Here is a 27,708-nt window from a genome sequence, read left to right on the forward strand (position 1 = left end):
TTTTTCATTCGTGTTTCTGCTCTGTATCTGTTTACAAATGTTGACAAAAGCATTCCTTCCTTCACAATGTTTTTATGTCACCACTCATGTCATTTGTTCAGTTTTATTAACAGTCTTGTTTTTCTTTTACAAATACAAATATCATTTGCACTTTGTTTTATTGTGCACTATTAAGACCTCACAACCTGTACTAATACTAAAACTAGAAATGCTATATGCTATAGTTAGACGCTATTCTACAAATTATGCTGTTAACATAGTTCCACTTTCTCACAGTCATTTGTTGCTCATTGGAAGAAAACTCTACCGTAAACTAAAAGCAAAGCACATCAGGTCACATCTGGGTGCTCCTGCACCCATCCGTTGTTGCCTGGATGTTGTCCACAGTCCAGTGGAAGTTGTAGTTAGTGATAGTTTCTACTCCCATATGTCACAGGCATTAATCTATGGAAGCTTCCAGGACATTGCATCTTTATTTTCCATTGTTTGACTCTTCTTTTTCATGACCTTTATGACCGTCATATATTTTCTTTGATCTCAGTTTAAGATTCATGCATATCTCATGCCATTAAAGAAGCAATGCAGTTTGGCTTCGGCTATGCGTGAAGCAATGCAGCTCAGTCTTTTTCCGTGTACTTCTACTTATTTATACAATATGATGCACCATTAATCCTTTTTTTCACTGCTCATGCAACAATTTGAATTCCTCGTCCCTTTTCCTTCTTTCCCCAACTCTTAATACTACTTCAGTTACTTCTTCATACGAGTTTAAGCCAGCAACGCAGTTTAGCTTCAGCTTGTGCAGAAGCAGCAATCCCAACACATTTTCTTCAGAAATTGCAGTTTCTAGTTCCCTACAGAGTCCTAATGACCTGCACAGCCTTATTTTTGTTACCTTGTTTAATTCTGGCCCTTTTTTAACCATCTGATTCTCTCCTCTGTGATAAAAGCTTCCTCTGCTTTCTACTGGCTGAATTGTATTTGTTATTGGCATGTCCAGCAGCCCTAAGTGGGCTACAACACACAAAAACAATTTGAAGAAAAAGTGAAAATGTGTACCAAATGTCATGGAAACCCATCTGTGAGACATTTCGTTTAAAACCATGAGCCACAGGAAAAGTCACTTAAGTCACAATCCATCTTCTGGGAGCTTTGAATGTTTGTATAAAATTTCATGGCAATCCATCCAGTCATTGATGAGATATTTGAGTGGTGGACCAATTGACCAACAGACTGACGCTGCCGCTGCTGCCATGACTAAAAAGAAAACAACAACTCTCCCAAGAAGATCCACCCCCAGCCATGTCTCAGTGGGTCTTGAAGGCCTTAAGTAGTGGTTGGAACCGTGGAAGCCTCTGAAGACCCGTGGAGGCCTCTGAATGCCCCTGGTTCTTAGCTGTGTACCCCTCTGTCTTGGCCATCAATAACACAGCCGGGGAGGTGGGGAATGTGCACAGGAAACCAGTGCTTCATAGCAGCAGCAGCAGTGGCGGCTCTGAGCCTGGCTGAGCTGAGCTGCTGAGGACCTGGCTGGAGCACAGTCACGTTTCAGCCGGGGCCGGGGCAGGGCTGCTCCAGGAGACCCATATGCACACACACACACTCACACACATATACAAAACTTTCCCACAGGACCATGACTGGGGATTACAGTTTACAAAAAAAAAAGCACACGTGCATGTATACCCATACTCGTGTCTCACTCATACCCATTAGATGTTTGTCCAGACACACAATGGAGTAGACAAGCACATATATTTAAAGGATAGGCACATGCTGATGTTTCTGTGTGCTTTATTTTTCATTTGATTTTCTCATTTGATTTTTCTCTTTTATTAGCACACACACACACACACACACACACACACACACACACACACACACGGACACGGACATGGACACACAGCCTCATTGGCACAAGCTCTCTTGATCTCCCTCTTGTCCAATATCCCCCTGGTCTCTCTGAGCTTTCTGTCATCCCCTTCTTCTTCCCTCTGCCAGGTGTTTTGTCGGCACCCTGTGGCCGCCAACACAACAGAGGCTCTGTTCTCATCTCCCTGTGGAAGACTGCTGGGAAGCTCTCACATGCATGCTCTCTTTCTATGTCCCTCCTCGATTAATTTCTCTCTTGGAGCATTCCTGGAGCCCTCTGCTGTTGTTTCTCATTCTTTTGTCTGTTGTTTTTGGCGTCAGTTCTCCCTCAGACCCCCAGAGTGAAGCCAGTTAACTTTCCAGCTGTAAGCTCTAAAAACAACAGTACAAGTCCTCCTCGTCTTAATGCACTCTCTATCTGAGACCAGGCTAACACAGCAACTGGAGGCATACAGTTAAGATGGTGCTCCTGGGCTAAATGGAAGTCTCCCTCATGGACAGGGTTTGACCCCATTCCAGTACTGGGCTAAAAAGGTGATGACACTTTATTCCAGCAGAGGGCGACAGATATTGCAGTCTCCTCAGATGTTTAACAGTCCTCATTCAGTGGGATATCTGATTGGAGCATCCACACTCCATGCCATGTGGGCTAAACATTTGGAGATGTCTAAGTGGTGTGCTGGCTTCAGAGAGGCACACCTTATTTCTTCTTGATCTTCAGGCACCCATCTAGTCCCACATGCTTTCACTTCAAAACTTCATTCAACCTTTCAAGGGGTCGCCTCCAAATTTTCTCCTTTATTTGCTCTAGTTTTGGTGCAGTGTACTGTATTGGAAAGTGCGAGTGAGTGATAAACAAAGAGTGAGACGCTGTAGCATAAGACTTTGTATCACAAAGTAACTATCTAGCCGAAAGGATTTACAGTTTGGGAGCTTTGATTTTAATCTATCTATGCTTTAGGAGTTTACGAGTTTACAGTAAAACACCCAGACAATAAAGGCTGTTGATTTTTTTCTTCAAAATGAGAAACTGTAGGTATAATGCTGTTATATGATATTCACTGTCTTTGCAAGAATTATGGCTTTAAGTCTTTTGCTACTGACAGAATACGTCACATCCTCAAATGAATTTCCAGAAAATATAATGAAAAAAAGCAAGAAGAACACTCTTGTTGCCAAGTGACTGAACAATGAGCAATATTATTTTCAGTTGCGTTGTGCGTGCCAAGAGAATAATGAGTATTTTTGTTAATGAACGTCTGCTTTGGGAGCAACAAAAGAGCGAGAACACTTGACGTAATACAACAGCCAGCTGTATGGGTATTCCTCACATCACGTGTGCATGTGTGTTCGCGTTCAGACGTGTGTTTGTGTGCCTGGTCAAAGTTACATTTCCAACCTGCAGAAGTAAACATCGTTAAACTTCAAGTGAGGAAGTTTGATTTTGTTGAATAAAGCCATCTACAAAGCCTCTCTCACCCGCCTGTTTACAGCCTTAATTAACAGGCAAACTTCAAGTCAGATGGAGGCTATGTCATCTGTTGTGTCAGGCTGGGGGTCAGCGTCTCATAGCTTCACTCAAAAAGTATTTAAGAGACCCTGGAGTCATGAGACATAACCTCCCACAGAACCAACCAATGCCGAGTACTGGCGTCATTGTTTGACAATAATGGGACACAGTTTCAGAAGCGATTGTTCTTATAAACAGAAAAACAGAGTAGGTAAAAATCAATAAAGAAACACAGCATACAAGTTTAATTTTGGTTAATTTAGTTGAACTATTTATAGCGGTGAAATTGTTCATTTTAATTGTGTTTGTAGGTGTGCTCTTCATGCCAGAGTGAATAGAAACCTGCTGAAAAAAAACAGGAATATAATAGAAAAGTATCTAAGTAACTGGGTGAGAAAAACGAAATTCAGAAAAAACAACCCAAAAAAAAAAAAAAACAGACAACAGAAATGAACAAATGGATTGCATTTTAAGAAGTAGTCTATTATTGATTTCAAGAAACATGAGACACAGATGTGTGAGGTTTTAGTACATCAGACTGATGAACACAGCCAGAGGCCTGTTGTGTCTCAACCTTAATTTCAAATTGTTCCATTGTGACTCTATAAAGATTTTGTTATCTCATGTTATTTTCTTTGTTGTAAAGGTCTCCCACCCAGGGCCAGTGTGGGCTCAGTTAAACATTACCTGACCTATACCTGTGTTTTATATATGAAAACTGGATATTAACTCTGCGGGGATAACAGAGGAACCCTGACTCTTATCTTCATACATACAAACCTGTACCTGTTCTTCAAACCAACAGCGCTAAAATTTCTTGAAAGAGAAACCAGGTGAAGCTGAGTGGTAAAATTATTGCTATCAGCCATCGCCTCTTTTCCCAGCTAACGGTACACCTCCCTAATGACCGGCTATTATGTACAGCTGGTGTTCAGGGTAAAGGTCGCAGGTATTCAGGTCTGTTTCGTGGCATTTCTTAGCAATGAGGGCTGTCCTGTTTCTTCAGCTACTCAGTCCTGTCCTATTTTAATTATTAAGATTTAATTATTCATGCTTCTCACCGTCTCATCAAGTGACATATCGGTGCTCTCTAGATCTCTTTTGAATTTCAGATTCATGACCTCTCAATTCTAAGAATAAGGATCACTAATCTATTCTGTCTGTTGTGTCAAACTTGTGTGTGTGCACCGACAGATATATTGTTTTCAAAAAAGACTCAATTTCAGTTGGGTATGGTAGTTTTAGACAAATGTTACAAGTGATTTTCTTGGGGACTATTTTCAGATATGGATTAATAGACACTTGGTATGCAAATGAGTATTTTTGACACTAGAACAATGTAAGTGGCACTGACTCAAAATACAGAGCCCATGCTTATTGGGATGGTGGAATAAGCCATGTTTTTGCTGCACAGGAACCAGTTGTTATTAGGATCAGTTCATTGTTGGTTTGGATCTTTTCATAGGATTTGTTGTCAGTAAGAAAAATATGGACTATATTGGCTGACTTATCATTTAACAATTCTTGTGTGTTCATGTGCTGCTCATATAGTTTAGGCCACCAGGAACAACTCAAATCTCAAATCTGGACTCCAGAGAAATAAGACTCTAAATACAAATGGAAACCATCACTGCTTGCCATGTTAATTTTGCACACATTCTTCCTTTTAGCTCTAAATCCCAGATGAGCCTCATTTTGTTGGAGGTTTATTTGTGTTTTAATACAAAAATGTGTTCTCATTCGCAGAAAATTTCCCCTGCTCTCCCCACCGCCTTTACCTTTTTACCCAGTAATTCTGTAACATGTCCTTCAACAGCTGGCTGGGCTCCAGATGTCATACTAATTACACGAGTGTCTGGATAAATATTTAAATAGACACGCTCTTTAATAAACTCAATTGCAGTTGTGCTCACTCTGTCTTGTGAGTCCTGCTTCATCCCAGCTGCCCTCAGCCTTGCCCCTTCGCTTTAACAGGTCGGGACGCGCACAGCTGCCTCTCCCCACCTCAGCTTCTCATTGTCTTCCAGTGACATCATTGAATTACTCACAGCAACACATCTTTCATCATCATTTCAGTAATGATTATCATTATCATACCCCCATTAAGGTCTCTATGACTGCATCATATCTGGCTGACTTCCTCCAACTTTAGGAGAAAACACCTTCTACGGGTATAACAGGAGGATAGGAGAAATGGCCAGGTTTAAGTGTCACCGAGGCATGTGGTGTGGAGGGTGGAGGAGGGTGGAGAGGTTGTGGGTATGGGGATGCATATTTTGGAAGCCAGTGGAAAATTGTTCCAGCGAATTACACCAAAACATTACGGTCTCTTATTGTGCTTGGCCTTCCTTTATCATTAACACATAAATAATAATCTTTATCATCATGTTATTATCTTCATCTGTTGTAAACATTCTCACAGCAGACATGCCACCTTTCTTTACCACCTCTTATCACCAGCTGCTGCTTTGATTCTTCCTTCCACTGCCACCACTTATTTACCCTTTTGGTTTTGAAGTGGTCCAAAACAATTGCATACCACATCTTTTACATTGTCTCATGTGTTACCAACCTAGTGCTTTGTTCAAGTAATGACTGTGTTGTTTTTTTTTTTTTTTTACAATGGGCTGTGCAAACAACCCACAATGATAGACTCTTATCTAGCATCAGCAACGACAGCCAGGAATGTGTTGTAGCTGTTAGCTATGGCCATGGAAATATTAAGTGCTTCTGTACATATTAAATACTACAGTTAATCTATTTGTATGATTAATTTATTGTTTGGTGTAAAACTCAGGATTTATCCAGGATAAGAGCCAAACTGCATGCATGAATGGCACATGTTATAATTCAATCTGATCACCGCCGCCACCAACAACTCAGTATACAGCAGAGGTGTTGAGCTGACTCTTTCCCTGAGTTGGCCTGTGATCTCTGCTGAGGTCTTATGTCAACAAGACTTGGGAGATTTTAAACAGTGTAAAACCTCACACCTCTCAGTGAAAACCCTGGACTTGGAAATGACTCTTGCTCCGTGTGGTTTTTCCCTGTCTCATCCTGTTCAACCCCCCCCCCCTTCCCGTTTTCACTCTTTCTTCCCCAATAATGTCTTTGATTGTTGTCATAAAAATAACATGTCCTGTTTTAATTTGTTCCTCATTCATTAAGTTACCTAAAACCTCGCGCTAACAGCACCATGCCATGTCTTGATAATTTCCTTTCTTTTTCATTTAGTCCTGCTTGCATTTCCAGTTTCTTATACCCTCTCTCCTTTTCCTTGTTCATTCCTCCTCTTTCTAAGCTCCTGACCCCTGCTGTGGGTATGAAACTTGACTGATCCCAGTCAGGAATTTGCCCTATATCACTGGTGTTTGGGGCCCGTAGCTGTAAATCACATGACCAGTATGCAGGAATGGCCATAATGAAGATGGACGGGCTGGAGAGAGAGCTGACAGTGGGAGTTGCATTCCTCAGGCTAGTCTTCCGATTATGGCAATCGCACACACACACACACACACACACACACACACACACACACCTACACACACTTGTATCACCATGTTACTCCTAACATTTAATTCAAATCTTTGCAGCGTGCACCCCAAAATGAAGTCACAAACCTCTTCCAATTTTACCCATAACCTTTGCCCTTCCACATGTACTAAAAGACACATAAACACACTTTAGCATGCAGGGTGTGTACTCATCATGAACATGTGCGGGCCTTGGAAGTGGGGAAGAAAAGCTAGATTAGTGACACTCATTGGCTCTCAGTTGTTTCGTTTCTCTGTGAGTTGACAAGACTTGTTGGAAAATCTAATGGTGCTGGCAAATGTTTGCTGCTGCACAGCTCTACAAAATCTGTGCTCTGCCTACATGTGGAGTCTTTATTTTATTTGGTAATGCAAAATAGAGTCAAGTTCGCTAATCAAGTCAAACAGCGCACTGATGCGGCGAAGGCTTTTCGAACTACACAGAGCACAATCAAACCACCAGCCTTCAACAAGTACCAGATGCTGGAGACCACGTTATAGAAAGGCTCATACACACTTCCTCGGCAAGACCACACACCTCCACAGTCACATCTCAGCCCTTTTCCACTTCGAAGTAACATTACTGGAGGAGACTCAGGAAATTGATGGCCAAGTTCAGCGTCCATTTTAAAAGTGTTTTTCACAGCTTTGGAGAGGCATGAATTCAAACAACCACAAATATGATGAACTGGCAGTTCTGTGACCAAACAGCCTCTTTTAAGAGTTCACTGAGTCTATCACCAACTCAACCAGACGACCAAAGCAACAAATATTGATTCTTTGAAATCCTGTGTCTTTTCTTGGTGTTGGGCTGGCAGTGCAAACAGCTGGACCGCAACAGCCTTTCATCCTGAGAAAACCCCCTTCCCACCCCCAGGCCTCTGTCTGCCTGTACACCTACAGTACTGCTTTCTCCATGTGGGGGGCCCTCGACACTTCAAAGCTCCCCGTGTGGGAGCTCCAGTGGGGTGACAACCAGCCACAGCCCAGCTGAGCAGGATCGCACTTGTCAATGCCGAGCAAACACATGTTGTAGACTGGGAGTGAGGGACTTCTGATTTGAACTAAGCGAGGGATTGAGTGAGTGAATGAGTGAGTGAGTGAGTGAAGACTGCATTTTCATACACACAAAAATACGGATCACTTTGGGTAAGCAATGAAGGCAGGAAATACTTGTGTGTGTTTATAAAACCCTCCAAAAAATCAGCTGACATCACTGTCTGCTTCCTTCATGCTGTTTATAAATCTACTTTGGCCAGTAGTAAACGTTATAATACATTCCTGCAATGTAATGTTATTTCCCTTACCAGGAGCCCTTTTCATGTGCACACATTAAAACCCTTTAACATGCTTGGCAAAGACATCACATTTTGCCAGTAGAAATCCAGCTGTTAACTGAGACATTATCAACCAAAGAGCCTGAAAAAGGATGAAGCAAATAGACAAGAAAGTGCAAATGTCTTGAATGCAGATTGATAAAACTACTTAGAGGACCCTTAAATGAATAGTTTGACATTTTGGGAAATATACTTGTTTGCTTTCTTGCTAAGACTTTGATGAGAAGGTCAATTCCACTCTTGTATCTGTCAGGTAAATATGAGGCTACAGCCAGACGATGTTAGCTTATCTTAGCATAAAAACTGGAAGCAGGCCAATTAAAAGTCCAACAACTTGTCATTTTCACATTTGTTTTTTTGGTGACCAATTAAATGAAACAGATACAACAGCTCATTAGTGCGCTATAATGGTGACTTTAAACCTTTAGCCAGAACCAGGCTGTGTCCCCCAACTTCTATTCTTTATGCAAAGCTAAGTTAATTGGCTTCTGGCTGTAGCTTCATATTCAACATTGAGAGTGATATTGAACTTCTCATCAAACTCTCGTTAAGAAGTAAATAAGCATATTTCTTAAAATGTTAAATTAATTTAAAAACAAAACTGACAGTTCATAACATGACTGGTAACAATCTAGAGAGAGGAAACTGCCGAAGGGAACCGTGACAAGGCATTTGAATAAACATGGCTGTCAGTGGTTGTGTTTGTCCTCCAAGCGACACGGCCACTGTAACCTAGACTGACTAAGTTCAATAAATGAGCTAAAAAATGACCTGCGTATGAGCAAGGGAGAGAAGAGGAGACAGAAATGCATGGTAGGTGTCATGATGTAGCAAACACAGCTGGCCACCTGATGCTTTCAGCCCAAACTGACCTTCAGAAAAACCACTATGTCCACGCAGCCTTGCATTGTGTGTGTGTGCGCATGCAAACATATGTGATGGGACCATTTGTATACATTAGGGGTTTAGAGCGTGAAAATTGACTCATCATCTCTTTAGATCTTCCCACTTGTCACTACATATGCTCTGTTCTGTGTTTCTAGACTAAACGCCCCCTCCCCCCCTTTCCTTTTTTTGGTTTGTGTAAAACTCCTGGGTGGTCCATTGATACGTGTCTTTAATAGGCCTGAGAGCATATGCGTGTCTTACAGCAATAGGGGTTTGACCCTAAACAAATGTGTCACAGATAGTCGCGGGATACGGCAGCATCTGTTTGTGTTGACAGAGGGACATGACTTTAGTTTCCCATAACGAGGATAAGAGAGGCATTTTCTTGATTTGTTTTATCAGAACTTATACCGAATATGTTTTCTTTCTGATGCACAAGGGTGACGATTTCTGAGAAGAATCCATCTCTTCACATATTTTCATCAGTCTCTTCCCTCTCGCTCTCTCTCACTCGTCTCCCTCTTGTTTTTGTTGTCTCTTTCTGCATGCACATACTTACATTAAACATCTGCCCTTCCTCTGCTTTTGTCTTCACCTCTGTGATTCCCCATGAAAACAGCTGTAACCGAACAAGAAGTAAGGCAGCGGCAGGAAGGACCAGGGGGATGGATGAAAGGTGGATGGAATGCTGATAGACAGGTAGGTTAAGAGGATGTTCAAGCATCTTAGCATCTGTTGTCCAAATCTCTAATGATCATACTGCAGCAGCACACAGCAGCAGCAGCAGACCAGAGCAGGCAGCAGGCTGGCTGCTATATAGCTGGACGTCCTGTTCTCCCATTTGTCCCAAGTACACCTGCTTTACTAGAGTTTCACACTCATAAAATGCTTTTTGTGGCTTTTCCAGCCCATACACTGACAACACAAGGACACACTTCTACATGTATGTCCACAAACACATGTGCACACACAAGCTTACTTCCACATACACACACTCAAGTGGATGTACAGATGCCTGGTGGTGTGTTACTGTGCTCAGCCAAAGTGAGGTGAAGCATAACTTTTATGCTATTTGGCTTGATTATAAATTATAAATTGGCTTAGTGGTTTGGAATGATGCTGAAAATGAGAACATGGCTCATTTTTTGTTCAGTATTTTGGCTTTGATGATCAGATTTCCTGCAGCTATCTTCACCTGTTCTGCAGACGGCGTTTATGGATAAACATTTATTCTTAGCTGACAGAGATCGAAACCTGTTTGTAATGGGAGACATCCAGTGTCCAGATGGAGCAAATTGGTCAATCTTGCCTGCACTTATTCTAATGGTGATGTTGTATTTAGACTGAAATTTTACCATGGTGGAGTATTTTTACTTTATGGGCTGAGCTGCCAGTTCCGACCAAAGCAGTGAGCTATTATTAAAGTAATTCTCTCTGTGTGTAATAGGTTGATTTATCTCATGATATTGCTTTTTGAATAGTGTCTTCATGTTCACTATTGTTACAAATGTGGAAATCCTTGTATTTGAAACTGAAGCTGGTTATGTGCTTGCCAGGAGAAAATGGGGCCCTATCACAGTGACACCGCTGTATCCTCAAAAATTGTTAGAGATGAGATGTGACACTCACATCCCTCAGATCATAGGCATAAGCAAATTAGGAACAACTGGAATACATCTGTCTGTGTTGTTCATGGGACACCACAATAATCCACTAAAGTTGTATCTGTGTCCTTAACAGTCCCACACACTCCAATGCATCACAGTCACTTTACACATCTTTTTTTTTTAACAGCAGGGCATTACTCACTTTTTCTTGACTGGAAAATCTTGCAAATGTTATCTCTGTGTGTTCTTACACATAGCAATAATTTGCAGTTGAATGGAACAAGTTGGGCCATGTTCTCTGGGCAATTGTCAAAAGGCATTCTGGAAACTGTAGGAAATCAGTAATTGAAGAAGTAAATGAGGCAAATAGGGGTAAAGTTCATAGCACTAAAAAGGTAAATTAAAGCATGTCATCATAAAATAATGTCAAGGTCTCAGAATATTTAAAGATAATAGGCTACGAGGGTGGTTGCTTTACATTCTTGGGCATGTGTGGCCCCCTCTAACCCTGAGGCTATGAAGAAATGATGCTAAAGGGAAGCGCAGTGTGGAGCCAAAAAGTGTAGTGTGAAATCCAAGAACTTGTCACAGACAGGCTGACATAAAGACATGAGAAAACATACTCCTGGACTAAAACATGTTATCTCCAAGTCCTGTGCAAACAGAATCTCTTTGATTAAATCTTGAGTTTTGACATAATTTTAAGTCTTTTAAAACATGAGACCACAGTAAATTTTAGCCTATACAGGTATAAGTGTACTGCAGTGTTGGCCAAATTATGGCTCCACTGGAACAGAGATGACAAGTTTACGGCATGCTAAAGTGCAAACATTTTAAGAGGAGGGGAAGAAAGACATATCAAAGTTGTTATACTTGACAGATTGTTCCAAAGCCCAGACACCATTTCCTATGGCGATGCTGCCCATCCCCCACCTCCAATGAGAGGAGGAGGATTAGGCTTCATTTTTCACCCTTTTCCTTTTTAACTTGGCGGTATAAGTCATTTTGGAAGACCGCACCTCAGTATGGGCAGCCTCAAACTCACCGCAGCGGCCAAGCTTGGGGAAAATTTTTGGAGGGTTTTATTAGTTGAGCTTAGTTATTGAATAGGATTACAGTAAAGTAGGTTACACACTGTCCTGATGCGATCCTGATGGATAGACATGTCTTACAACAGCAAGTAAATTTAATTGTATATATATTTGGTTGCCTTTGCCTTCACAGTTATCTTGGGTATACTATGAATAGCTAAATGGATTTGATTTAATTTTGGAACCGTAAGTAATGAGGAACTTGCTTGACTGGTTGAGGGGGAAAGTGGAAAGTGGAAAAGTGGTTGTGTGGTAAGGACGCAGGAAGGAGGTCTTTTATGTTGAAAACAACTGGGTCTGTCAGCGAATATGTCTCAATTTTCAGGATAAAACAAAACCATTTCATTGTTTTTTCCTTGATATGAGGATGGCGCATGAGTTATATGAGAGCACTGAGTGCTAACAGTGGATATTTATTTCCACATCAATAATCCCACTGCCTCCATCTATGTTAGTTAATGACTGTCCATCCAACTGTCCTACCGTCAGCTTGTGTCGGTTTGAAGTAACAGGTCAACAGTTTGGGAGTTGGTTTTGCTCTCTGCCAGAGTTAGAAGAGATAACACTCTGGAGAAATGTTATCATGCTTTAAGTGATTGAAATGACAATATGACAGTGGTATAAATTGTCTGATAATGGAGCCGTTGGTCCATCACTGAGCAGCCGTAATGTGCACGTGGCTGAGAGTGGACAGAGAAACTAGAGTGTTCCACTTTCTCCCCTCTTTGACTCTCAACTTAACAGTTGGAGCAAGAAATGACCTCCCCAGCTCCAGGTCCCAGCTCCCCCAAGGTCTGAACAGGAAACAGGGAGAACACCACCCCCGCCCAGCCTCTTGTACCCATTACAGCACTCCCAAAGAGAAAACATCAACACAACAGAAACAGTATGGAGCCCGAAACTGAAAGATGATTTCAAAAAAAATATACAGGCCTGTCTGTGGATGTAAAACGCATAATACTTGTAACCTGAGCGAACATGAGATAAACATTTAGTTCTAACTGCTGTTGTGAATTTTCAGTCTCTGAATTCCAGCCGTTGTTTGGATTCCTCTGAGAGGGAATGTTTTATGCTCCTTTGAAAATATAAAAGACGTTGCGCACATCTGAAAGCCATTAGCCCCTCAAACTGTTAGCAAGCAGTCTGAGGATTCTTTCCGCTCTCTTGGAATCTTGCTACATTTCTCTCCTTGCCTCTTTCGACTTTTCAGTTCTTTATTTTTTTTAGGGCCTTCAACCTCTTTCTTTCACAGTTACAAGGGTTATGGAATTTCAAAACCCTCATCCAGAAGGTTTTTCTCCATGGCCCACTAAAACCAGAGTCATCCAAGCTTCAGTCATATCATACACATAAACCCCTCTCCATCCCTCTCCCCACTGTATGTTTTAACAGTCATTTAACCATGGCCAGACGAGCCGTGCAGAGTTACAATGTGCTCTATCACTGGAGAGCAACATCACGTGTATACCCGCCTCTTCCTCCTCTGGTTCCCACAAAGCAGGCAGGGAACATGTGAGGCAGGTCTTCCCTCCTCCTTCCCTCCTCATCCTCTGCAGCCTAACCTTGCATAAATGGACCAATGTGTTTGTGTGCTGTTTTATGAGATCACATATTCTCATCCCCTCTGAACACTGCCATTCTTTGTCTCCACTCATGTTATACTTTGAAGTTCTACATTCCTCTCCCACTGCATCACCGGGGCAGCACAGCTGCACAAGGCCAGGTCTTTACAGAGCCGAAAAGAGCAGCGCTCCGGGTAAGGTGAGGCAAGAAATGCCTGCCTTGTAAGCAAATGATGGAAAGAAAGATGGAAAAAAAGGTATGGGGGGAGGAGACGGGGTTGAAGAGAGGAAAAACTGGAACAGGAGGCTGAGAAAAAGGATGAGGTCAGGGGTTGTTCCTGTGCCCTGCACGTGAGGACATGTCATCTATCCATCTACAACCATGGTTACAGTTTTCCACTTTCAGTAGCTTGTGTGCATTTGTTTATTTGTGTGTCTTTATGTGTGTGGTACAGTGATCATATTTTCATCCACCCAGAGAAATAAAAACACCAGCTGACCACAAGATTCCCAGTGGGAACCATCTATCAGACCCAGCCACACTCCACCCTGACCCCACAGACTCCAACCACAAACCCCAAGACCATGATGACACTATGAAACCAACCTCTAATTCCTTAGCCCTGCCACACACACACGCACACACACACACACACACACACACACACACACACACACACACACACACACACACACACACACACACACACACACAAACACACACACACACACACATTCTCTATCCTATGACCTTAAGGTTACCCTTTATACTACGAGCTACAGACACATTGAGTGAATAAATTCTGTGTGGAAAATGGGAACTGTGACCATCAGTGATGTTCACAAACAACAGGATTACTGGTGTTTTTCCATAATTTGAAGGCTGTAATGATTCATTATTGCTTAATTTGCAGAAACTAAAACCTGTCATCTATTTTGCTCCAGGGTCTCTTGTCTATAACCCTGCAGATTCAAGCAACTCTGTTTCAAATGCAAAACTTCAGCTCATTTCCTACTGTCAAGTATACCAATGAGCTAACACTAGCCTAGCTGAGGCATCATGTCCTTGTTGGGTATCCAGCTTCACCACCTGTGTTAAGATAGGATTTTCTGTGCATTCATAACATCTTACATATTTTATAGGGCAGTCAACCTTGTGGCTAGAAACGTCTTAATAAATTTCAAAAGAGTCAAAACTCTTTTTCAGGGAACCTCTGTACAGAACGAATTACCACTTTAGTAGTGTTATATTTTACATCCTGAGGACGAATACAGTGTTGTATATCCAATTCATGTTTGTCAGAGATAAACAGAGCAATAATACATGGCTATAAAAAAATGCTCTTGGAAAATAATTTAAATCCCTCAACATAAACTCCTCTGGTCCAGTCCTACCTTCAGTGACCCACATATGCACCGGTTCACCCCTATGGGCAGCAGTACAGTATGACTAATTCTGGCCATGAATCTCTCCCTGCTGAGAGGCTGTCATGGAAGTGATTTGGCTCAGTGGTGTCTCTCCTGGCTGGGCTAAAGACAGTCTGAAAGCCCCCACCAGGCCCCGGTGGTCTCTCCTGGTTCTCTCTTTCAGCGCTGGGGGAGATCAGGCATTGCTTCAAGAATTCAACTACTACACAAAAATAAGTGTAGACAAAAGTACAGATCATTTTAGTTTACGTATACTCACACGCAAAGACAAAGAGACACGGTTGCATCATAATGTATCCTGCTCCTATCAAAGCTGACATACAAGGAATCTGAGTTAGAGGCGGGATTTAAAGGGTATAGGCGGGTTTTATGCATATGTGTGTGTGTGTTAATGTAAAAGTGTGCTCATGTGAGGATAATCCAATCCGCATCTGGTTTCTGTACCGGCTTGTCATCTTTCATATTATATGAGCTACAAGAAGGACCCCAAGCTCGACACCACAGTGACAAGCGAGCCCTCACATCCCTGCTCCAACTGGGCCAGGCACATGTAATAATAATGAAGTCTGGTCCATGTAAAACAAATAGCTTGCTTTTATCAATATGAGCCCATGTAGTCACCACAAGGCTCACCACAAATCTCACCAGGACCAGTGTTTCTTTCATGGAATAACAAGTATCAAACCTGACAGTACAACTCCTTATTTTGAAAACACATGTTCATGTTGTACATTTGCACTTTGGAGTGAGTCTAGAGCCAAACCTCTAAACGTGAATCCTGTGCACAAACAAAAAATCATCTCCTCGCCTACTTTAACGACCATCACTGGAAAAATCTGTGACATCACGAGCACACGCTGCTCTTGGGTCACATAGACAGCCTGCTCTTCAGGCCATATGTATTTACCTTGTCGTGTGTCTGTGTGTCTGCGAGTGTTTACATATGTGTATACAAATGTATGTACTGGAAAGAGAGACATGGGAGACAAGTGAGAGGAAGTGAGAGAGAGTGCAAGGAGAAAGAGGGAAAGGGAGGGCTAGTTAAAGTATTTCCCCGGGCTCTGAAAGCACAATACACACAGACAGTGGTGTGATTTCACTGTAGCCAGATCACTGCTTGGCAAAATGTGGTTCTGTTTAGAGGGGAGAGGGAGGGACTGCTGGGAGAGAGAGGGAGGAAAGAGAGAGAACGAAAGAGGACATACACACACACACACACACAAAATGAGCTTGATACTCCTTAAGGGTCTTAGTCTTTGTTCCAGTCTCTCCCCTGTCTTCCATGGTGTCAGTGTGAGACTGCATGATTCTGCTGAATACTGGTCCAACCAGCATGCAGCTTGATCCCCATTCGAACAAAGTGTGTGTGTGTGTGTGTGTGTGTGTGTGTGTTTGTTTGTGCGTGGAAGCGTCCATGTTTGTGTTCGTGTCCAAGGTATGTGATACCACTAAAATCTGATTTCATGGGAATTTCCCTCCATGGTTAGTTTCACTCTTGCTTAAATCATGCGGTGGCAACAAAGCTAAACACTCCTTGGTGAGCACAACATGGAAATGTTCATGTTTTCAAGTAAAATTTAAATTTAAAAAAAAAAATTCCCTTGACGATTACAAGTGGTTTTACATCATCTCTTCTCCGGAAATCCTGACCCCTCACGTTCAGTTTGGTAAATTTGGGTCATGCCGCCCTGCAGAGACAAAAAGCATATGCACATGGTAGTAATTACCCAACTTTGTTAAGCTTTGTCTCAAAAACTGGACAAAGACATTACAACAGAACATCTTAGCCTCTGGGGCTCATCAAGGAGGTCAAATAAGAGAATTTCCAGGTATCCCTCAAGTCTACAAAATGCTCTATTGCGTAAAAAAGTATTTATTTTATGAAAACTTTGTTGTTATCTGGACAGACAGAGGAGACAGTTCAAGAGTCCCTGGCCGTGGTAAACACTGACTCTGCTTGTTGTCCCCCAAAGAGGTTTCAAGTGACAAACAAGTCTCCACTCTGACAAACAATGGTTCTTCAGGGGTCCTTTGAGAGCTAAAGTGTGCTCATCACTGACTGAAGAACCACTTGAACATTGAGAAGCTTCTTTACCTCTACTGGCAGAACCGTTGGTGGTTCCATGTAGCATCTGGTGGTTCTTCTAGCTTTGATAGTTCTTGAAGCAAGTTAACCAAAGTAAGTGAAGGTTATGATTCAAAAGAAGAGCATGTGCTGTCTGACCACAACATAAGGGCTAGAGAGTTTGTTGGTGTCTGAGTGGAGAGGAAAGTCATATAGAGGGGGAACACTCTATGAAGTTCAAACCCTCCTTACTCTCTAACATCTGCACACCTGGCCAATGGCTGTGTGAAGTGGGAGTGAATGTCAGATTATCAATTTGGAGAAAAGATTTCAGATGAAGCCCCTATACGAAGCCCCTTCAACTATCTTACAAGTACTTCTGTTGAAGTCCCTTGACTGTGAAACTTTTGGTGATGAAAAACTTTGCTGCATTGTCTGCCACAACGACATTAACCAGCTTGCTTTTAAACCAAGTTGAGACTTTATGATAATGTAAACAATGAACAACAAACAGGAGTATTTCTGTAAAATGTTATCTTCACTCGCTTTGTGGAAAGTACAACTGGGTTTAAAGTCTTTTCATAGTTTGACACTTGATCTGTGGAAGTGTGTGTGTGAAGTTTATGATTGTGACAGGAACATTTAGGGTCAAAAAGGTGATACTGAAAGTGACACTTCATAGATACACATTTTCCTACGTTCACTCACCAAACAAACACAACAGATGTTGAACAATTCAGCTGGACAATGCTGCCAAACCACCGCTTTTGAACCTTGATTGGGTGTTTTCTACTCTACCACTCTACAACCTTCATCAAAAATGTGACATTGAATATGGTAGAACAACAATCTGGTTGTGGTTATGGTCTAGTTAAGGTTAGAAATTAAGATGCATTACTTTTGAAGCTAACAATAAATTTGCAAGTGAGAACAAGCATCTCTATACCACCTTGCTTTTCTCATTTTGATCAAGCCAACAAGAATTTCCTCTGTAGAGCTGCGCGGACACCATTTTTGTCGAGAGTGGTGAAATCAGCTCAGTAGGTAGCAACATCTGAGATGTGCTCAGCTGTCCTCACCAATATACCACCCAGATGGCCACTCTCTCAATGTTAACTTCCTATCAGCACTTGTGGCAACAAAGCACAAGGATGTGTCAATCACAAACACCAGTGGGCCGAGGCAGTAAATAGCAGGACTATTTGAACAGCAAGAGTAAATGTGATGCACTGTGGCAGAGTAACATGCTCTTTATGCATTGCTGCTAACTTCATTTATACACAAATTGACTGCATCAACACTTAATTTCTGCATAAACATGGCGACTAATCACAAATACTTTTATTTCTTCTTTAACTCTAGTTGTGCACCATCATGGCATCCTTACATTTCAGTGGATCATGTTAGTCTTCCTATTGATTTGCTATTGTTGGCCACAGCCTGATTTTGATGCAAATGCTGCTTACAATCACCAAAGATCATTTATTTTGGTAATTCCTTATCTCATCACACAGATAGCCTGAGGGAGTGTTGTTGCTTTTTTTTTTTTTTTTTGCAGGGTGATGATAGTGAAGCCATGTTGGCCACAGTGTGAAGGTTTAGCTGCTTGGCCCCTGTTATAACAACTCTAGGAGTCTTGAGGAATGTGGGTTTGTCCTGCAGCCCGTTACTACCCCCTCTCCCTCTCTCCTTGTCTCTGCCTCACTCTGTGTCCCCTCCCCTCTCCCAAACAGGGCAATTCCCTAACTTTTCTCCTTTTCTCACAAGGCTACAGTTAAATATTCCATCCTGGAGCACATATCCTGTCTCAAATTCCGACTCTGGACTCCTTGACGCCAAGGCACTCCAATTGTTGCAAGGTATTGTGTGCATTAGTGATCTATGACAACAGTACAATCAAGTAATCAATAGCTTTGATGGTGACTGTTGTTTCAGAAGCCCGTTGTTTCACGGGGCATTATCTCTTGATGCATGTCTGCTAAATAGATAGGGCTAAAGTTGCAAGCTTGATCTGCAGAAAGGTGGATAATACATTTAACATTTGTTCCTAAGCGCGGCAAAGCGCGGCAATTGCATATTTTTTTTTACCGGCTTTTTTGGGAAACTGCATGGAAAAAAAAAAAAAAAAACCCAAAAAAACGACAGGCCAGTCACGTTTTACAGTTTGATCGCTCGCCTTGTTGGAGCTCTCATAGTTTGGGAGAAGCTTTCCTGGCGAATAAAGTGGAATAAAAAAAACAAAACAAAACACACTAACATACTTTCCCACCTGGGATTGACTTGTGTTTTAGTGTGCAGGAGCTGATGTTGTGTTTTTTCTCCATTCATAAAGTTGCGGTGACACGCAGAGTTCGTTTTAGTGCTGCAATATTGTGGGAAAAAAAATTGTATTTGTCTTTGTGTCAACCTACATTAGACACTCTGCTTAATGAGACGGGTTAGATTTTTCAAGTGTAGCAGATGGGACTTGATATCTTTCATGGACTTGAAGTGTGTGTGTGTGTGTGTGTGTGTGTGTGTGTGTGGATCTCAATAGTGAATCTACAGTAAACCTATTTAATTCTATGGTTTAGCATCTGGCATTAGTGTCAATATTTCTCTACTAATGTAAAGTTATGCTTTGATATGTTTTACTGCGTGATTACAATGAATGTGTTTTCATTTAGATGATTAAATGCTGATGCAGGATGGATGCTTTCCTGCTTTATTTTGACAGCACAGTTCGGAGAAGTCCTCCGCAGAGCTCAGACTCGATAATTGATCAGGCATTTCTTTTGTTCAGCATTGATCCCGCCTACATCCACTTCTCTTATTGCAAGCAGCTATAACCCCAGCAATTTTTTTTTTGACGTGTTTGAATGGGAAAAATGTGTTTTTTAATAATTTGGCCATAAAGAAGAATAGATGCATGTAGTGATACAATAGATGGGATATAAATTAGGCCATGACAAAGCAGTTGTTCTAGACACAAACTTTAACAGAGTTATTTGGGTTGGCAATAAAAAAGGGGAAATTGTTAAATAATTATGGTCAATTCTATTCACATTAGCATTTATTTACTACTTTGCCAACCACTTTTTTCTTTGTCTTGTTCTCCTCTTCTCTGCATGCTGGAGTGAGTTCATTGCTCATCCATCTCCCATCTTCCATTAAAATTTATCTGAGTCAGTGGGAGCCGTATTTCTTTTCTTTTCCTTTCTTTGTCCAGCCCAGATATATAATGTGGTTGGACTCATGGCTTCAGGGCTGGAGGCTGGGTCTGCTGAGGTTATATATCACCAGGGGCCCACAGTCACTCTTAAACCTGTGGTCCATAATGAGGTGGAGAAGAGAAAATAAACCTCATGGCTGTCCAATCCAGTCAGACACTGGATGTTTTTCAAATTAATACACCCTAATGCACTTAGGACAGGCTTGTAAAACTATATATGCTATGTATGGGGCTAGAAAGTCTCATAATTTGATTAAGAAGTTCAGACACTACAAGAAATGATAATAGGAGTGATTTAATTTCACGGCATTTATGTGGATGAGTAATTGATCTTTGTTAACAGTTAAATGTCCCCACTCTTCTTTCTGACTGTGGAAAGTGCAATGGAAGGAGAGTCTCTTGAGCTAACTGATCATCTTCATGTCACCATTTAACTCTTACTTATCAGTATCCCCTGTCCTTTCGACCCACCTCCCTCCAGTCTGTCTCTCTGGCTCCCTCTAGGCGCATGGCTATGATTTAGGACAGTGTTTCCCAACTTTTACTGTAAATCAAAGCTCATGACTCATGACCGGTTGTCACAGTTTGCATATATGACATAATATGAGTCATGTTCCAGCTTTTTATGTAAATAGTTTTAGAGCCCAAAAGAGACATAAATATTCAGTATATCAGAATAAATACTAAAGTTGAGGGAAAGGTCAGAAAAATAAAGATAATTTGTGCATCTCATGACCCCTCAGATTTATCTGGCTACCTTTTCAGGGGTTTTGACCCCCAGCTTGGGAACCATTGATGTAGGAAAATACTGCAGTATGATGGATGAGTTGGAGGCCTAAAAATGAGATGCACTGCTCATATGCTTAAAACATTGCATGTGTTGCAGTATATATACGTCTAGAGGCTGGTTTGCAGTGCAGTACATCACACCAACTATTTTGACATGTTTCAGTTCATATAAGCCTCTTTTTATTTTACAGTTTTTACATAAAAAAATATGTAATATTCAACAGCACTAGATAATAGACACTAAGCAAGTCTCTCTAATCAGTTTATGACTTCTCTCTCTATAGCCTGCATTTAGTACATAACAGTATTTGGTGTCTGTGGAGTGATAAACCACTTATAAGACTGCTTTGAAGTGCAGGATAGTGAAAACAGATTGCTGGAAGTCAGAATTGCAGTGTCTCTATTTTCTGGCATGTTCTTCTTTATTCACCTCCAACTCATGTGTTTTCTCTTTTCTCAATATAACCACCAACGGTATGATGTCCTTTTTACAAGATTTTTTAAGGTTGGAAAATGTGTGAGGGTGATTTCAGCAGCATCACGGGGGTAAAATTGATTCGATCTGTTAGATCAATGATTTCCAACCAGATGTACTTGTACCCGGGGGTACTTCTGGAGGTGCCAGGAGGTATGTGGAAAACCCATCTACTTCAAGAGTAAATTCATAGTCTCCAATAAGCTGCCCATCAACCTGAGTCAGTTAGCACATTAGCATCATATGTTATATGCTATTGAGAATGCTTGAAAACGAGTCAACAAATAAGCAGAGAAGTTTAGTTTGTTAGTTAAAAGTAATGGATAAACTGTTGAAATGTTCAGCTTCTGCCGCTCATGGAAACTGGACCAAAGCAACCTAAACATGTATTTTTCAGCTGTATGAAAAACAGTTGCCACTCTTATATCATTAATGGTAAATAATATCTAGTTTCTAATCCATTTCAATGAACACATTTGTTGGTATTGGAGCTCGTCTGTCAAGGCTGTGGACGAACATCTGACAAAAAAGGTTGGGAACCACAGTGCTAGATGATCAGAACAACTTTCTTAGTCTAAGTTTGTATTTGTCTCCTTTCTTTCTCTGTCCAGCCCCTACTCTGGAGTGCACACCAGGACTGGGTCCAGGTCTAGATCCCTCCACTTAATCTGGGTCCACACGGTGTACAGAGAATCAGAGAGTGAGCGGTAACACGGAGGTGCTGCGGTTGGAGGGATAGCCAGACGGACCAATGGGATCAGGGAAGCTGGCTCAGGTGCTGCTGGGATGGGCAGCAGTGTGTCTTGCGGCGGTCCATGTGGCATGTGGTCAAACTGGGAATGGACCGTACCAGGCTAGCCGCTTCACCGGCACTGCGGACCACAAAGAGGTGCAGCGGGTTCGACGCCGTGGCCAGGAAACACTGAGAGGGTAGGGATAAGACTCTATGTGTGTGTCAAAGTCAAAAACCAAGTGAGCAGCAGTGCATGACAAAGTTTTGGTATTGATTTTGTTCATATTATACTCTGGAAGTATTCATAAGAAGAGTGCTGAAATGAAGAGAAGTAAATCAAGTTTGGTTTTGCATACACAACTCAAAACATTTGTTGCTCTATCTGGTGAAGGTTTAAAATATAAACGACTTTCCCCTCTCTGCTTTCCTGGAAGCTCTCTTCCAACTGCTGTGCTTTCTGGGCTGAGGCCAAGCTTCCCTTATACCAAATTAAGCTGCTGAATACTACCACATTGTTTTCTCAAAAACAGCACATGTTCAACCATCACAGGCTGCTTGCCTCACTGAAATCTTCAAGTGTATTTACAGCAAATTGACATTTTCATGGGAAGAGAGGAAAAAGCAGCTTTCTATACATCTCATGAGGGGATGATGAGAGAAAAGCATGACCCAAATTCCCCTGGGTGTATTAGTTAAGCTGGAGAAAGTAGTTCAGGACTTGCTGTGGGGGAGATTGCTGGCCCTGATGTTTAAAGTTGAGGCAAGCGATGGGGAGAATGATGTGTGTGGGTACATATGAACATATATGTATACATGTGTATGTTTTTAAAGATGTTGTTTATTTGAGTGTCTGTATGTGGGGGGTATCCAGTGAAATGAACTACAGGGATCACATCACCTCTCACCAGCTGCAACCCCCCCCCCCCTTCTGTCCCCTCTCTCCTGCAGTCCAACTCTTTCACTCTGTCACCTAAACAGCGTGAATCTGGGTGTGGGATGTGTGTCAGTGTAGCAAAGGGCTTTCACTGTATATTTCGCCACTTCTCGAAAAACAAAGGATGTTTTGTTGGTGCCTATTTTCAGTGTCTGCATCAGTTATTCCAATCATACTCCCATCTGTCCCAGCTTATGGTTCCCCCAGTGCCAAGCCACAGGAAATGAGGTATTCGTATCACCCGAGGGGGGTATGAAAAGGGGCATTTGTTTCACTGCTGTAGGTGACAAAGCAGCAGAAGGAATAACAGATGACAGGAAAAGTATGGAAGAAAGAGAGAGCACATGAGGAATGAGATGAGGGATGAGATGAGGGATGAAATGAAGAAGAAATTGGGAGTGATAGTGACAGAGATAGACAGAAATAATGAAACTGGGTAAATTATATTTAGTTAAAGCTTATTAATAACGCATGGTAAGGCCCACATTCAAGTAAGACCCCCAGTCTATAACTGGTGTTTTCTTTAGAAACATGTTCAGCCAGGGTTCCTGCTGCATAAGAGAAATAGATTTGTCTGCCCTCAGTTTGGTCAATATGTTTACAGCCACCATCCTGTATGATACATCAAGTGTTCACTGGAACCACAAATGAGGTGATTGGAAAAATTAAAAAAAATTAAATATATGATCTGACTTAGCAATAATCCACATTCACAGTTTGTAAAACAGACAATGAGTGGCCACAGGAGTGGACAAACCAGGAGACCTTGCACAATAGCGTATTATTCCCATCAAATAGTGTGTGGTTTCATGAGAACAAGTAACAAAAGCCTGCAGACTTTTTCCATTACATTCTTAAGTTCTGGAAACACTACTGTGTTAGGAATTAAATGGTTGTTTTGTGTACTGAAGTAAATAGGTGATGAGATTACACAGCATCATTGAAACTATGGGTATGTGAAAAAGCTCTGCTCGTACACTGGGCTTCAGGCCAGTATGAGTACCACAAACCAGAGTTATTTGACAAAATGTTCGACATCTTTTTGATTATTTTCATTGGATTTCTGGGTGTTGCCTGGTAACTGTCACTTGAATTATTCCAAAACTTTAAACTGCCTCCCATGTGCTGGTGCAAGCTGGCCAAAGCAAATAGGCCTAATGTGTTGAATTTATTTTCAGTTACTGTTTGAGTGACGTTGGCTGAAAACGATCACAGTTCATCTGAAATGGGGTAAAATTAGTCATCTACATCTAACCACCTCTGGGCAGTAGCCTCAGGGTGAAGAAATCACATATGTGATGCGTAAGTCAGTGTTTTGGCTGTTGATTAGCCTTTGTGTAGTTAGGGCCAAATGTTTTTGCACAGGAGTCATTGAATTTTACTCCAACCCATTCATCCCAACAAATACATGCAAACCCACGCTTGTGTCTTACCATAATCTTCATCTAAGTCGAGTCCAGTTGCACCAATCATTGGTTTCACAGATTCTCTGTGTGGGAGATGGAGGGAGGTTAGCTTAATGATGGTCATTACACTAGCCTTGGGCTGGGGTGTAGTGTTTATTTGCTGGCTGGAGCTCCATATCCCCTGGTCTGTCTCTGGTAGTGCTGGGTCTCATGCTGACTGACTCTGATTTATTGGCTCCTACAGCACACTGCAACCTGGCATCAGTCCACTCAAGGGCGGCATCTGATCAGGCCTTAGCCTAGCTGGCTGACTGGCTGGCTGGCTGGCTGCTCTGCTTTACTTGATGGGTGATTGACTGTCTGGTTGGTAGAACCAGAGAAGGAAAGTGTGATGCAGAGATGGAGAGTTTTTGCGTTTTCTCTCACTTTCTGTCTTAGAGTTGAATATTTATAGTTTAATAAGATCTCTTGTATGTTAGCGTTGAAAAATCCAGCCAAGTACTTTTTTTTTTGCAGCCACCCACCTTATTAACTTAGCCCAGCTTTGCCCAGCTCTACCCAGCTCTGCTGAGGAGAGATGCTTTGGATGCTGTCTAACTTGGCAGACAGTCAGCCCCAAAGCAGAGAATTAGATTTAGTCACTCAAGTCCTTTCCAGAATAATGTCAATACCACCCTGATGGCCTGGATAGGGTCCTCTATTTACAATCTCCCTTGGCATGTGCCTAATTTGAAAGGGAATAAAAGCATTTCACTGTTTTGGATAGGACAAATTCCTTACCTCAGAAATATCTGAGTGTTATGAGGAAAAAAAAGACCCACAAGAAAAGCTTCAGAAGAATTTATATTTTGGATGAGTGAACAATTGCCAGCTTCCCTTTCTGTTTTATGTGCATTAGGTTCCATTTTAGGTTTTATGTGTCTGCATTTTATGCTTACTGTATGTGCAGGCTAAGACTGGGCTGTAAAGACAGGATTATCTGCACCGCTGACTGCCATGTGGTTTGTGAATAAAGTGGTTTCTACTTAATGTCAGACTCTATGAAAAGATTCAGTCATCAGTTTACCTCCCACATCTAACGTTGCTGCACACATTGACATATACACAATGAAACAAACATAATAACAAACATAATATCCATTCACACATAAAAAGGCATTGCATGAGCTTATTTATGTGTTTGATTTACAGTTGTTTCTATAGTTGATCACAAACAACATTAGCTTTGCCACAAATCATCTGAGTTAGGAAACTTGGTTGATGACATTTATTTTTATGGAAAATCAAATGTCAACATTCAAATGTTCCCTCTGGGCTTTGTATGGTAGACCACAGTTTCATTGAGATATTGTAATATAGAGCTTTATCGCCTGTAGTACAAAGCAGGGTTTAAGGTTAGCGAGGTAACTTCAGGTTTAACTCTGGCTTTTCAGTCCTGCGGTGCTGCACTTTTTACCGTTGTAAATCACCACAGTAACTTAAGCTGAACTCCTAACCTGCTCCAGGGCAGGTTAACTTCTGACAATCAGATCAAAACCTGTCAACAGCCCAACTACTGACCAATCAGATTATTGGATAAACAGTCATGATTCCTACAGGATCCTGATGGGAACAAAGGAGTTAACAATTACTGTAAGTGATGAATAATAAAAAGCAGTAGACATTTTTATAAACCAGTCTAATCATTTTGATCTCATTTTGCTTCCATGTGTCCACTCGTTTTGAAACAGAGTTTCTAAAAAATACATAGAGAGTTTACCACTCTATATAAAATCATAAATACTCACTCAACTTAATTATAATTTAGGCTGTTTTTAAGTTATATTCTTAGCCTGACCTTAATGGTTGGAAAATGTTTCTAGTGTTTCTTTCCTATTCTAGTCATGTGATCACAGCAGGCATCAGTGTTTCTTTTCATACCAGTTGACCGAGCTTAACGATAACCAGCTTTTAGTACAGGTTATCCAGTCAGTTAAGCCAGATATCAAAAAGATATCCTGGGTTTGCTTTACTTGCTGTATAGTACAGGCCTCTGTTGTCTCTCATGTCAACAAACACAAGCTATCCCCTTCTTTGTTACACTGCCAACACTTTTTCTCTCTTTCCGTCTTCATCTCTGTTACTCAATTAAATGCAATTTCACTTCTTTACAGGAGCTACTTTTAAGTTTTTGCTATTGCTACGTAGCCAACGTTAGCATAAACAGGTGTTTACTTATCAGTCTAGAAGAAATGTTGCAGGTCCAGCATCAAACTTCATTCCTTTAATCACCAAGAGCTGTCTCCAGCAGTCTAAAAAAACCTCTTGTTTTGCTTCATTTCTATCACTTCTTCTTTGTTTCTTCTACTGAAGTTAGCATGTTTATTAGGACAACGTTGCCAAGACAAGAAAGTATCCACTGTTTCTCCTGTTTCTATCACTATCATAGGCGGAGAGTGAGCACTGTACTGACAGCAGAATTTTGAGGTATTTAACTTGAGTGTTTCTATTTTGTAAGATGTCACACTTCAACTTCACCTCAGACTGAAATATTGCACTTTTTCCTCCACTGCATTTATCTAGGTCTGGTTACTATCCTCTACTGATAAGGACTTTACAGTTCACATAGAGCAAAATCACAAAACATTTTCAACATACCTATTTCTTTCCTTCCCTTCCTCTGTCTTGCCTTTTCCCCTTCTTTTTTCCACATGTCCTTCTTTTCCCCTCATACTTTCTTCCTTTCTGAATTCTGTCCTTCCTTTCTTTTGTTGCTTTCTTCAACTGCTCTAAAAACAAACTCTCAAACTGAATATATTATAATTTTACTTAACAGTGAAGCAGTTTTTTCAGAGTGGTACAATAGTTTTGAATATGCCTCCCGTCGCTGATTAATATCCATCTCTCTTATCACCATCTGTAGTTGGGTCATCGAATATATGCTACATTCCTCTTTAATCCCCACTACTAGATCTGATACGAGAGCAACGGGCCCAGGTGTTGCTAGAGGCAGCAATATGTTTACGAGTTCTCCCGAGGGGGGTCAGATACCAGGCAGATGACCTTTGACCTATGACCAGTACACTGACACACACATACACGGACACAGACACCTGACCTGGAGTCCTGGCAACTGTGAACTTCTGGTCTGTGTCTTTATGGAAAGTAGTAGTAGTAGCAGTCATTTTCCATGCCTGCCCAGCTCTGCCTTTCCTTGTAGGTCAGTGGAAGGCTGCTGCTCTAAACTGCCTTAACCTTTGACCCTGTGGATTCCTGCATGAGAGGAGG

The 27,708-nt window shown here is 41.5% G+C and overlaps 1 protein-coding gene across 1 annotated transcript in view; it reads left to right on the forward strand.

Moving 5' to 3' along the window:
• Positions 1-18,516: 18,516 nt before the first annotated feature.
• The window catches only part of fbn2b (fibrillin 2b), a 65,667-nt gene continuing 56,475 nt past the window's right edge, over positions 18,517-27,708 (forward strand). Inside the window, exons 1-2 of the mRNA XM_071487873.1 lie at positions 18,517-18,752; positions 21,980-22,298. Of these exons, the coding sequence (XP_071343974.1) occupies positions 22,120-22,298 (179 nt within the window). The 5' untranslated portion in view covers positions 18,517-18,752; positions 21,980-22,119. The remainder of the gene's footprint in view (positions 18,753-21,979; positions 22,299-27,708) is intronic.

Source organism: Trachinotus anak, unplaced genomic scaffold (genome assembly GCF_046630095.1).
Source record: "Trachinotus anak isolate AG129_WGS33_773 ecotype Australia unplaced genomic scaffold, CSIRO_AGI_Tana_v1 ptg000010l, whole genome shotgun sequence".
Classification (NCBI taxonomy): domain Eukaryota; kingdom Metazoa; phylum Chordata; class Actinopteri; order Carangiformes; family Carangidae; genus Trachinotus; species Trachinotus anak.